The following is a 12869-nucleotide window of genomic DNA, read 5'->3' as shown; positions in this document are numbered from 1 at the left end:
TCTTTTCAAACAAATTACTGTCTATTTTTGGTGTTTTTTTCAACAAAAATTTAAATTTTTTTCCAAAAATTACCTATTTCCCAATTTCAGTATGTAGCAATAAAAATCAGTGTGATATTTTGTCAATCTTGTGAAATCCAACTTGCAAAAAACAAACAGAATATTCAAAACTGCTTCTTAATACCAAATCACCGTTCTGGACTATAAGAGATGAGAAATTCCACTTGTCATTATCAAAGCGTTAAAACATTTACTTCTGTCGTGGCGGGACTCCAGATAAACATCGCAAAGTTTTGCAAGGTGCAGAATCCATGACTGACCAGGTGACCATTCTGTTCATTCAGCTGTGGAATAATCCTCCTACTGTTTTTGCCCTCATGGCTGGAATTCCAAAGAACACCCCCACATAAAAAAAACTGCAATCGAACTCTGCGGCATCAGGACTGTTAGAAAATAATTGTATGTATGTTTATACAATTGTACTGCTTTTTATTTTTGTACTGAATTGTATCAGCGTATTTAAAAAAAAGTGTAAAGTTTCAGGCTCTTAAGTTATAAGTAGGTAGTTTGTGATATGACTGACTGAATTATTAAACTGTAATATTGAACATCATGCCATGATTTTTGTTTTCTAATTTATAGATGTTTAATAATAAATATACATCAGCTTTTATGTTCTGTTTTGATGAAAACCTGGTGATAAAATATTTAGTAGAACAAATGTGGTGAAAAATACTGAAGTAGTATTTTGTTACTGTACTTAAGTACTATTCTGGAAGATTTGTACTCAAGTAGGTTTCTAAGAGAAAAAAACATATATTTGAATCCTTAAATTTTCAGGTTGACCTACTAAGAACTCATGATAAATTTCCTGAAATCTTTCAAATTACGCTATTTTTTTGCTTAGTAAGTTGTCTTCTTTTGCTCTAGATAACAATTCATAAAGAATAAGGATCCTTGTTTGCTTCTCATGTCAAAATTAGATATCATCCTTTAAAATTCACTATCAAATATAAAGAAGTTATACATTTTGTTAACTAGCTAGCTAGTTACATATTTTATGTTACTTTGTAAAATTAGCTTCTTAGTGAAATTGTGTATGTTATACAGAATTAGACGATTATTGGAATTTACTTTAAATTACCTTGCTAAGTTTTTTTACTTTATCTTGTTAATTTTGCTAGCGAGTTATGATTTCAAAATCAGATTTTCTCAATTAAGCTAGTTAATCTAATTGAAAATGAGTTTACCAAATAAGCTAGCTACACTGCAAAAACTTTATATGGATTATCTTCGCAAGTAAACAAGTCTTAACTATAATAATATTAACTAATACCCCCCTCCTTTTATTATTCTATTGCCCAATAATTTTACCTACTGTACATTAACCATTTATGTCTATAAATAAGCACAATTACTTGATAATAGAATGAAGCTTAAAATAAGTAATATTTGTTATTTAATGATTTCTTGAGACATAATAAAATTTTCTTTATTCAAGATATTTCATATGTTTATTTGGTAAATTAGCTATCTAGCTTTTACCTTGTTAAATTATGTAGCTAGTTAATAATAAAATCTGAAGGTAAAGTCATATATCACAAATATCACGCATAATTGAAGTACATTTAAATGAATGCAGTAGAAAAAAGTTACTACATTGTGTTTTTTTAATTTCACTCTTGTTTTTGCTTTAAACAGATTCATTCATTTAATATAATTTCCTATCCTCTATGATATTTTTCAGTTTACTTGTACAATTTACAGTACAATTCGTGATTTATTTAGTATATATTGTGATTTATATACATGTACAGTAAGGTACAAAAGTCTGGTGAAAGACATTGAAATTCTGGGAAATTGTTTTTCAATTAAATCCTGAAAATAAAGTTCCTGAAAATAAAGAATTCATCAAAATGTTTGACAAATAAGGATAATATATCATTATTTAATTTCTATTCACTATTCCTCACTATTTCTAGGTTACCATTTATATTTCAGGCCGTTTTCTGTGTTGAAAAAGTTCCAATTTCTTGAGATTTTTCTAGACAATGAAACACATGTTTAGACATTTGATCTAACAACGATCGCCTGGTTTTGCATAATGTCAAACATGAGATATAGTTTTCTTAAGTATTATTTGCTAGAAGATATAATTTTCTAAAGTATTAAATTACAAAAAAGAGTAAAAAATATTGAAGAAAATATTTAGTAAAACAAAAATGTAAATATCATCAAAAAAATAAGTATTCAGAACAAATGATTATTTTATAAATATTTATATAAATATATTATATTTAGATATAAACAGTTAAAAAAAATCAAGTTTCTACTTTAAGGATAAATTAAGATTATGATATTTAATCACACAAAACTTTGCAGAACACAACAATTGTTACATCAAAAACAAATCAGGCATATTAAATGATTTTAATTAAAATGCAGAACTAAACATAGAAATAATGATCCATTGCTTAGTATATGGTATTTATAGTTTGTTTCAAATAACACAATATTTTGCATAAACAATTATTATATGTGGATTACAGGATCCCAGACCATGGAATGTTTTATTGATGACTTTAATTGAATAAAGCTGAATGAATTACATTTTCTTGAAGGCATTATTGAAATGATCTTAATATTGTATCTTTTTTACTGTTTCTCAAATCCGCACTACATGTTTTAGTCAGATCATTCATCCAGTACATCGTTGTCCATATATCAAGCACGTAATTTTGCAAATAAATTTTTTTTTATTGTAAAATTTAATTTTCAAATACTTGGTATGGCCATTAGTGTGACTCAAAACAGATTTAGTGTATTTTGTTCCTAGTAATAACATTGTAAATTATTACAGAATTGCTAAGATCATTGTTGTCTATCGGATTTTAGATATTTTGTGTATTTAATTGTACGTTCCACTTCAACCACAGTGCAAGTATTGGCTAGTAGTTAGAGGTAGCGACACTTCTTAGCAGAAACTTTTAAAAGTGCTTAAGAAGAATCATTTAGTAGATAGAGATGATGTAAAAAGATCTACACAGAATGTATGAAAGAGATTTAACAAAATGTCATAAAATGTATATTCATGAGAAGAATTCAAACTTACAAGTGAATCCAATATTAGCATTGAGATGTTAGGCAATGTCCTATGAGTGAGAGATTGATGGAGGAAGAAATGAGTGTGCGGCGTACAAGGCGACTAATGGAAATAGCAATAAACGAGAAACGAATATTGTCGATCACCTAAACAGATAAATCAGAGACAGACAGTGTCTTGCTCCTTCGGCTTCGATGGTCAAAAGAGCTAAGGCTTTCTTTAAAGGTTGTCAAGGAATCTGAAATCAGCAAACTCATTCCTCTACCAGAAAGAGTCTGGTTTTAAACACATGCTAGTGCAACGTAGGCTTTGATTTGAGGTTGAATTGCAAGGGGAAACTGTTCCACCAAAATAAAATAGCTGTTCCACCTCAAAAAAATCTAAAGCTCCCTTTTTCCATCCACTTTAGATTCAATTTGTTCAGAGATTAAGTAAGAGCTTTATCCTGGTCGGAGTTCTGTTGGATAAGGAGCCTGTTCCGGGAAAAATGAGTGGGAATACAACCTTGTAATTAAGCACACATATAATTTAGATACCTATAGTTATATTGTTTACAGTGTCAAATATTGTTCATATTTACAAAAATAATGGCACCTTTGATGCTATCCCCAGATACAACTAATCAAGAAATTAGAAAAAATATCTAAAAAAACACCACAAAATTTTTTTAAAAAGATATAGCTTTTGAAAAGAAATAAAAATAAAAAAGGAAAGAATGAAGTCTGAAATTTGTAAATATGTCTAGATATAAACTTATAAATTTAGAGTTTGTTATATAATTCTTTAAAATTTGAAATATCAGATAACGTTTTATTTGTTCAAGCTATAACTTTATCTGTAGCTTGAACTAAGGAAGCATTATACTTCTAAGATTATTATTATAGAACAAATATAAAGTTTATGAGCCTATTTCTATACATATTTACATATATATATATTTTACATATTACATATATATATTTTATTCTACATTTTCTATACATATACGTATAATTACAAAATTATACAAGCTAGCTCATTTAAGAAATTCATTTTAAAAACCTTAAATAGCTAGCTAATTTAGAAACCTCAACCTGCTCGCTGGTTTAACAAAATAATCATAAATTTAGTGTTCATTAAAATAACAAAATTAACTAAATTAAATCTAATACTCTAAAGTGTAGCCATACAATGAAATTTAAACCTAAACAACACTAGAAGAGTATGAATCTCTTAAGGCAACTGATAATCAAAAAGTAATCATGAATATTTTGATAGTTCACTTGAAAGTTCACTTCACTTTAAGCTTTAACAGCTTACGATTGTTATATTTTTAAGTATGCCTACAAACGATTTGTTGAAGACTTGTGATCGATTCTGTGACTGTGGTACCCATTTTAAATTCTATAGTTTATGTTAAAAAAATCTTTTTTCAAACACTGAATTCAAGAAAACATGCAATTAATCATTTCCAGAAGGGTTTTAGCTAAAGATTTTGTAGTTTCTCGTCTATAATTTGTGTAAACATAGTGTATATTTTTTTCAGTATAGTTCCATTCCAGCCCTGAAAGCAACCAGGTTTTGGATCAAGTCTGTTTGAGTTTATGCAGATTAAGGTCATTCGTGATGGTGACTGCAAATGTATTATGGCCGAACCATAAAGTCGTGGTCTGTATCATGCCTGAGATGTGGTTTCATCAGGGATCCTCCATCACCACAAGTTTCGTCACTCATCTGCTATCTTTCCATTTTGTGTAAAGGAACCAACCATTTCAATGGAACGAGTCTTACTTTAGAGTGGCTTTTTAATGATTAATGCTCTGCTGGGGTCCGTCCTGTTGTTTCAACCACCACGGAACTCAGTGCCTTGTTTCTGAAATGACATACGCCACAGTATAGCCCATGTAGTATTGGGTAACCCTTTGTATAAAGCCCGTATTCGTAAATCATTAGGGTGCCAAGCACCGAAACTGCATCACTCCATTAAAATAAGTGCTATCAATATATGTAAAATTGTTTGATAACTTATGTGTCATGTCATAAAACCCTAATAACTAATGATAAACTAGAAATTATTATAAAGAAGTGAAATCCTATTTATGAGGATGTGAAAGATGGATTTTTTAAAAAGGAATTCAGTTTAAATCCTATTGATAACACAAAACAAAATCGAATTTCAAGCTTAATTTCTTATCCATTCATTTTGCTTCACTAAATTGTTATAAATAAATATTGTATGTTTAAGTTACATAAAGTAATATATATATATATATATATATATATATATATATATATATATATATATATATATATATATATATATATATATATATATATATATATATATTTCATTTTAATAGTTTGACCAGTTGCAGATAGTCGAGATTCTTAGAGCAGGGAAATTTTTATTTATTTATTTTTTTAAATAGTGACTTTAACAAACAAACAAGCAAAAAAAAAAATAACAGTCTCATTTATTCAATTTGCTTTACAACCTGTTAAATAATATGAGATTAAATGTGTTTATCGAATATAATGTTTCGTACTAAAAAACAAATTGATTTTTAGACATAATATGACCAATTGTAATTTCCAGTATACAATAAAAAATTTAAAATAGAAATTTAGGAAATGAATCTGATCAATTTAGAAAGAATTTAGAAAAAGAAATCAGTATATTCACCTAATGCAATTTATCATTTTAAATTCTGTTTTTTCTAAAGGCGTTTTCTTCTCCTTATTGAAACCGCTGTTGCTAAATTAAATCCATGTTTTTAATCCAATCAAGTAACCCCGAGCCATGAACAAAGTACTTCATTTACGACACTCGATCCGAGAGATACTCGTGAGCTGCAATCCGAATCCACAGTGACGAAGTATCCACACGGTAAAACAACTGGGTGGTGGGGTTGTGTGGGGGGCTTTGGACAACAAGAACATACAGGAATGTCAAAAAAAAAAGTATAGTTTTTTAGTCAGCTAATAAAGTAAGCTGTAATAAAATGTTAATAATAATCAGTATTTTAAATGAATTTTATATCAATATCAGAAGATACTTTGGATTTATAAATATACAAAAAAAACTTGTGACATGAAGAGACTTTAGTAAATTGAGATTTACAAAAAAAAAAAAAATGATGGCAATTTTCTTTTCCTGAATGCTAGCTCTTTTTCTCCTGGATGTGCATATTGCTCAGACATGGATAAGGTTTCTCACCCTTGTAATGATCATCTATAATTCAGGTCGCAGTTTGCCCTCCTCAGTGTGTGTGTGTGTTTGTGTGTGTGAGACCGAATTCTGAAACTGTGCTGGACCTGGACACGAGGACGATCTGTGTGAGCCCGAGACAGAGTGTTCCATGGCAGAAGAAGTGATGAGACGACGTCCTCTCATTGCTGCCCGGGAGAGGGGTGAGTTCTTGGAATCTTCTTGAAAAATTTCCATCTTTTTTTAATGCAGCTTTCCAGACAATAAATTGCTCCGTTCATTTTAGTAAGCATAGTGAATATAAACTTAATATATAGTCCACCTCTTGTTACATAAATCACATTTTTGTATCATGTATGTAGTTATTTATTTAAGTACTTTGTATAAATGAATTTTTTGGCGAAGGCAAAACTAATCATGCAGACCATAAAGTTTGAGCGCCATGTGTTGCGATTCAGTGGTGAAACCTTAGCTGGGTCGGAGTAACAATAATCAAAGGCTCAGAGTCGTGGACTCGTGGCATGCATCAGGGTTTAATCCTGAGCCCACATTGGGTCTAAATGACAGAATAATAAGAACGAGGGGGTCACATTACGAGCACCCTGGTGTCCGGACCTCCGCCATTTCTGAAGAAACCACCCAAGTTTGGTGGTCTGGACACTTCAGGCTGTGGCAAACCTCAATATCCGCATTCAAATAAAGGCCATCTATCTTCACTGCTGTTAAGGTATAGCAGAACACTTGGGATTTTATCTTCTTCTAACTTAGAATAGATGATGTGACTGTTCCAAAAAGAGACTCCTTGCAAAAAAAAACAAAGTAGTAGTAGTAATAGTACTTTTCCATACAATTTGTTTATATGTGGAATAAACACCATACAAGTTTTTGCATTACTATAGAAACAATAAAATATTGTTTTGAAAATGAATCAAAACCTTCTGACTAATCAGAACTTGAGAACTCAAAAATGCTGGGGTTATATGAAATCTTTGTAAAGCTATATGTTTAATGGTAAACCTTTTACAAGTGCAAATTCTTGTAAAAACAGTAACAAACAACAACAAACCAAATCAAACAAAACATCAATATATAAACTGCTCTGCAGTAGCTAAAGGTCGTAAAATTTTTTTGCTTATAATACGAAAAAAAAAACGAACAAAAACAAACAATTGTGTGTGGATTTTTTTTCTTAACTATGACTTTCTTCAGAACATCCTCAGTTTGAGAAACTCTAAAGTCTAAAATGCAGTAAACTCATAAGAAACCAAACCAGTGTTGAAAGGAGTCCGCTGGGACACCTGCGTGTCCCTTAGGCTGACTTTAGTGCGGTATGAAATTTCACAGCCTTCTAGGACTGAGGATTTAAATGAAGCTTTTTACAGATGTGCTTCAGGACTCCAGCAATGTGTTCTGCACATGTGGCTGAATTTTTTTCTGGCTAAAAATACATTTACTCTCATGTGTCCTTGAATTAGAAGTATAATATTCCAGTAGTAACAAAAAACAGAAAACAAAACTAGCTTTTTTGTGTTTCAGTGAGTATACAGTGTGCTGTTGAATTTATACTGTGTTTCCTTTTGTTTTATTTTCAAATCAAATTAAAGTTATACACTTGTGCTGTTGCCTGTAGATGCTAGGTTAAGGTAGCTAACAGTTTAGGCAGCTAGCGGTTTAGCATCTTTTAAATTTACCTCAGATCATGTCTCTCAAACTTCTTTCTTTGTCTGATATTTAAAAAGTATTGCATCCTCTTTTCTTTTATCTTTTAGATTCCTGAAAACACAAAAAACATCATGCTGAAACACATTCATGATGTTTATCTTGAACTGGTTTTTCTCTCAATAGCGATTCTGGTGCTAATTTGTTGTTGTATTTTAACCAGTAACTCCTGTGAGAACTTGCGTGAGGCTGTGTGCTGTTTGTTAACACCACAAAAGGGGACACTGCTAATTCTAGCACAGTTATAATCTCAAACATAGCAGATTTACTGCTAGCCCTAAAAACAAAGCTTTTCATTTTCTTCAAAAATTTTCAACATGCAAGTTTGAGCAGAGAGCAGAGATCAGGTTAAGGTCTAGAAAAGAGTAAAGCGCAAACAAACAATAACAACAACAAATAACAACTAAAGGGAAATATTTTCTTGAATCTCAGACTGTACGAGAATTATTTTCCTTAACAAACATAAATAAATGAGAAAATAAGAGCTATTGTTGTTAGCCTTGTATTAGCCTTGTAGCTTTGGTGAAAAACTAATGAAACAAAACTTGCTTGTTTTTTTTTTTAACTGAAATGTATTACTATGAAGTAGAAATGGTCTTTGGGAGGTAGGTTTCTATTCTAGGGATGATGTATTTGAGTTCTCATGACCATTATAGAGCCACAAATGAATAAATGATAATTCTTCTTGTTATAATTATCATTATTATTTTTATTCAGGACCCGGACCGGGGCACTACGCTCTCCCCCCTACCATCGGCTACATAAACCACGACTACACAAAGCCAAGCAGTCCGGCGTACTCGTTCCACCGCCGCATGAGCAGCAAAAGTAAGTGGAATCAGTCGTCACATCATTGCCATCACACTGCTATTTATATGAGGCTGAGCTAAGAGCTTCCTGCTCATAACCGCCAGGCATGCTTGGACTTCCCCTGCGTAAACTATGGAGATGGATTACTACACCGTTGCGGCATCTGATATCTAAACTGTCGTTACAACCTTGCTTATAATAGAGGGGGGAGCTGCAAATTTAACTGTGCACAGCATACTGATATGTTTATGTTGTAGGGTGTAATCCAATAATCACACAATGATGGCGATTGTAATATCTGCTTGCCATGTGGTGCCAAGACAGGAACGAAAATTTTTACAAGTGTGAAACTGTGTAACTTGGTAATTCTGGATTTGTAGACTGTTGTAAAATACTATCACAATATTCTTGTTGCATTGCCCGGAATAATAAAATCTAATAAAGCTAGCTCGGACTTGTGTCTTTTCAACATTATGCTAACTGCCAGTGTAACTAAAAAAAAGGGCAGCTTTATTTAATTTTTTTAAAAGAAAGAATATTTACTTATTTATTTAATAAATGAAAGAATACAAATGAATATGGATTTGAATATTTTTCAGCTGTCATCTACATTAATATATTATAATATTTAAAGATTAAAAAAATATATTTTCATTTGGATTTATTTACTCTAGAATTACTAAAAAGTTTTCCATATTACATTTACGTTTGTTTAATTTACGTTTACATTTTATGTGTTATTTCATTTTATATTCTAATTTAGATTTATATTTATATAAAAAAATTTATTTTTAAATTTTAGAGTAAATAAGGAGGCCAAAATTTTTTATTTTAAACATTAGCAGTTTTAGTTTTAGTTTTTAGTTTTCATTTTGGTTTTTAGGTTAATATTTTTTAATTTCTTTTTTAAAAATTCTCACATTCTTTTTCAATTAAATAGTCCAATTCCAAACAACAAACAAACTAATAAACAACAAACGGCCCGCCAGCATCGACCCAATCACAAGAAGAAAGCATGTCTACAGATAGCACCCCCTCACACTAGCATATAGTCATTCTAGCTGGGTTTGGGGGTTTGGCTTTGGACAGAAAACAAAGCAAAAGAAGGTGCTGGTTGCTTTTAAAAATAATTAGCTTCATTCAACATTCAAATGAAAATTGTTTAATTTTTCTTTCTTTAATGACACAATTTCTCAATACATTATGGGTAGTGCTGTTTGAAGACTCCAGTCCTGGGCCTCGGTACCACGTGGATGACAAGATCACTCGCTTTGGAAGAGATGGCACTCCGTCGTACTCGATGCTGGGTAGAAAGAAGGTCAGAGGTGAGAGTGATACTCTGTTTTGACTCCTTATCCGTTTGCTTTCTGACAGAAAGTCAAGGCAATGATGTTTTTTGAAAACTAGTCCTAAAGAATCCATGTCTGTTTTTGGTGTCTCAAGCACCAAGTCCACTTTTGCAGAACACTTTAAGAACAAACCTGTCTCTCCCTAGCGGATACGTTCCAAACTCCTGGTCCAGGAGCTTACAGTCCAGAGAAGGCGCCTCCGCTAAATTGGCATCGCCGCCAGCCAACCTACACCATGGGCTTCCGGACACGCTACAGGAGCACAGATGCTGTACCTGCCCCCAACCGCTACACCCTACCAAATCTGTTAGGTACACGTATTCCTAACAAGCCCTCTAGCGCCAGCTACTCTATGTCCCGCCGCACAAAACTCGGGGCGCCCTCCGAAGACCTGGCAGCAACTCCCGGGCCAGCTCACTACAACAGAACAGACCCAAGCATTTACATGAACAGACAGCCGTCTTTCTCCATACAGAGCCGTCACAACATCCCCAGCAGCGCCACGTACAAGCCTGGACCGGGCACTCACTACCCAGAGAAAGTGTCAGCCCACCTGCCCAGGCCGCCGTCTTTCACCATGGGGGTGCGGCATTCAGAGTTTGTCACACCTTTAGTCATTGACTTAATTGACTAAAGAAGAAAAGTACATATTGTAATCTATAACCAGATGTGATGAAGAAACTCCTTGTTATTTGTATTTTCACATGTAAATTGTTTACATCTTTTAATCTTTATCTTATATATGGAACCAGTCGACTGTTTTTGTCAACTTCAGAATTATTGGCACCCTGTTACTATATAATATCTGAAACAGCACTGAGCTTCTTACATAAATGTGTCATTTTTTCCACGAATAACGGTATTTAAGGATACCAATAGTTTTGCTGAATGAATTTTTAGAGAAAATTTAAATTTTATTTACTTATTTATTTGAATGGAAATTGATTTGCATGTAATGTATGGCTTGACAGACTGATTTTTTTTTTTTATTATTGTTAAATTTACTAAGCTGATGAAACATCTTGGTACAGTAGAGCTTTCAGGTTTGTTTGTTCCATTTAAAGTCATGGCGTAAAAACATCCTAAATTACTTTGCATTGTTGATGTGTTGTGTCTTAGTAGGTCAGCTCCTGGGAAAAGTTATGTTCACAGAATCGCTCCACTTGCTGCTGTGACCATGACCCAAGAGTTCCATAACGGATACACGGATATGATATGTCCGTCCGGGCATCGCTCCGCTTCGAACCATGCTTTCTGACTCAATTGGACCCATCTATAATGGAAAACATCAGTGTTTTTATAATGTTTATAAAAGTACAACCCATTCAAATATGCTAAGAATGGTAGTTAATAGGAATGCTAGTTTATATTTAGGAATGTTAGCAGTTATAAGACTGAACACAGCAAAAGAAAAAAAAAACTGCTTTTTAAAAATATTTAAAGCGAAAAGTGAAGAAAAAAAAAATAGCTACACATCACCTGAAAATGCTAACAGCGCTAACAAATAATTACAGTCTGATTAACTGCCATTTGTTTTCCTTGTTTTTTTTTAAAGTCTTTTGTTATTTTGTCATTCACAATTTTACCTATTTATCTCTTTTATTTGCTAGCATTGTTAGCATTTTGGCTTAAGTGTACCGGTAAAACATGCCAGAGAGAAATAACATCACCCTTTTAAATGCTAACAGCACTACAAGATATTAAAAGCTAGTTAGCACTAATATGAATCTACAAGGCTTTATACTTTTTTTGTTACAGCGTGTAGCAGCATGTGACTTACAACGCTAACTGTGTTAGAGTTTCCCCACTGGAACTGCACATGGTATTTCAGGGGAAAGGTCACAGGGTCTGGCCATGTTGGCGGAGGAGACCACTGCACATGGAGCTTCTTGCCTGGTAAAGCCACCACCTTTACGTTCACAGGGGGGTCAGGCTTCACTGCGGAGTGATAAAAGGTGGCAAAATATTACAGCAGTAAGCAGTAAACACTTAAATGAACACTTGTACACCAGATGTGGTGAGATGCTGTTGTAGCTCATACGCCTCGAGGTTCAACATACTGTGCATTCTGAAATGATTTTCTGTATACCACGTAGACATGACCTCTCATATCAACAAGGCATGAATGAGCATGTTCCTAATTAAGTGGTTGATGTGTGTATTGTAAATTTGCAATAGAAAATCCACCTATAGATTAGGACCAGATTAACATTAAGGCAAACATTACCAATGTCCTCGAAAAAGACAGGCAGCATTTGGCTTGCGCTCCCAAGAGCGTTGACAGCTGTGATGTTAACCAGGTATGGAACGTTCGACAAGAGGTCCAGTTCCTCGAGAACACATTGCCTGTCCTGTTCGCTAGGTCTCTTGCATGAGTAGATCTCTTCAAGTTGCCTGACCAAAAATCACAAATGGTTTGAACAGTCAGTGGGAACTTGGTGGATGGACCAACACTTGTTTTTAGTATGTACACAGCTGTGTAGGCTTTAGTGGATTCACTACCTGTAGGTTGAGATGTAATAAGTTGGAAGTAGTGGGTCTTGCGGCAGAGTCCATGAGCAAAGGGCTTTTAGGGGATAACTTGGAGACCAGCAGTAGACATCTGGAACGGGTGGAGGATCTGCAAAGGCCATAGAGGCCATAGTAATTCATTAACCCATAGTAACATTGACCATTAATATTAAAAATTTAACATGCGATA

At 33.1% G+C, this 12869-nt stretch overlaps 2 protein-coding genes across 2 annotated transcripts in view; one reads left to right on the top strand and one right to left on the bottom strand.

Moving 5' to 3' along the window:
- Positions 1-9965: 9965 nt before the first annotated feature.
- The window catches only part of ebi3 (Epstein-Barr virus induced 3), a 3981-nt gene continuing 1077 nt past the window's right edge, over positions 9966-12869 (bottom strand). Inside the window, exons 3-7 of the mRNA XM_060873372.1 lie at positions 12671-12788; positions 12396-12562; positions 11949-12106; positions 11260-11441; positions 9966-10122 (exon numbers count right to left, since the gene is read on the bottom strand). Coding sequence (XP_060729355.1) covers positions 11292-11441; positions 11949-12106; positions 12396-12562; positions 12671-12788 — 593 coding nt within the window. The 3' untranslated portion in view covers positions 9966-10122; positions 11260-11291. The remainder of the gene's footprint in view (positions 10123-11259; positions 11442-11948; positions 12107-12395; positions 12563-12670; positions 12789-12869) is intronic.
- odf3l2a (outer dense fiber of sperm tails 3-like 2a) lies at positions 9995-11253 on the top strand. Its single transcript, XM_060873373.1, has 2 exons — positions 9995-10150; positions 10294-11253. Exons 1-2 carry the CDS (start codon positions 10000-10002, stop codon positions 10800-10802), a joined length of 660 nt encoding a protein of 219 aa, XP_060729356.1. The 5' UTR covers positions 9995-9999; the 3' UTR covers positions 10803-11253.

This window comes from Tachysurus vachellii, chromosome 7 (assembly GCF_030014155.1).
Source record: "Tachysurus vachellii isolate PV-2020 chromosome 7, HZAU_Pvac_v1, whole genome shotgun sequence".
NCBI classification, from domain to species: Eukaryota; Metazoa; Chordata; class Actinopteri; order Siluriformes; family Bagridae; genus Tachysurus; species Tachysurus vachellii.
This window is presented reverse-complemented; position numbering and strand designations above follow the sequence as displayed.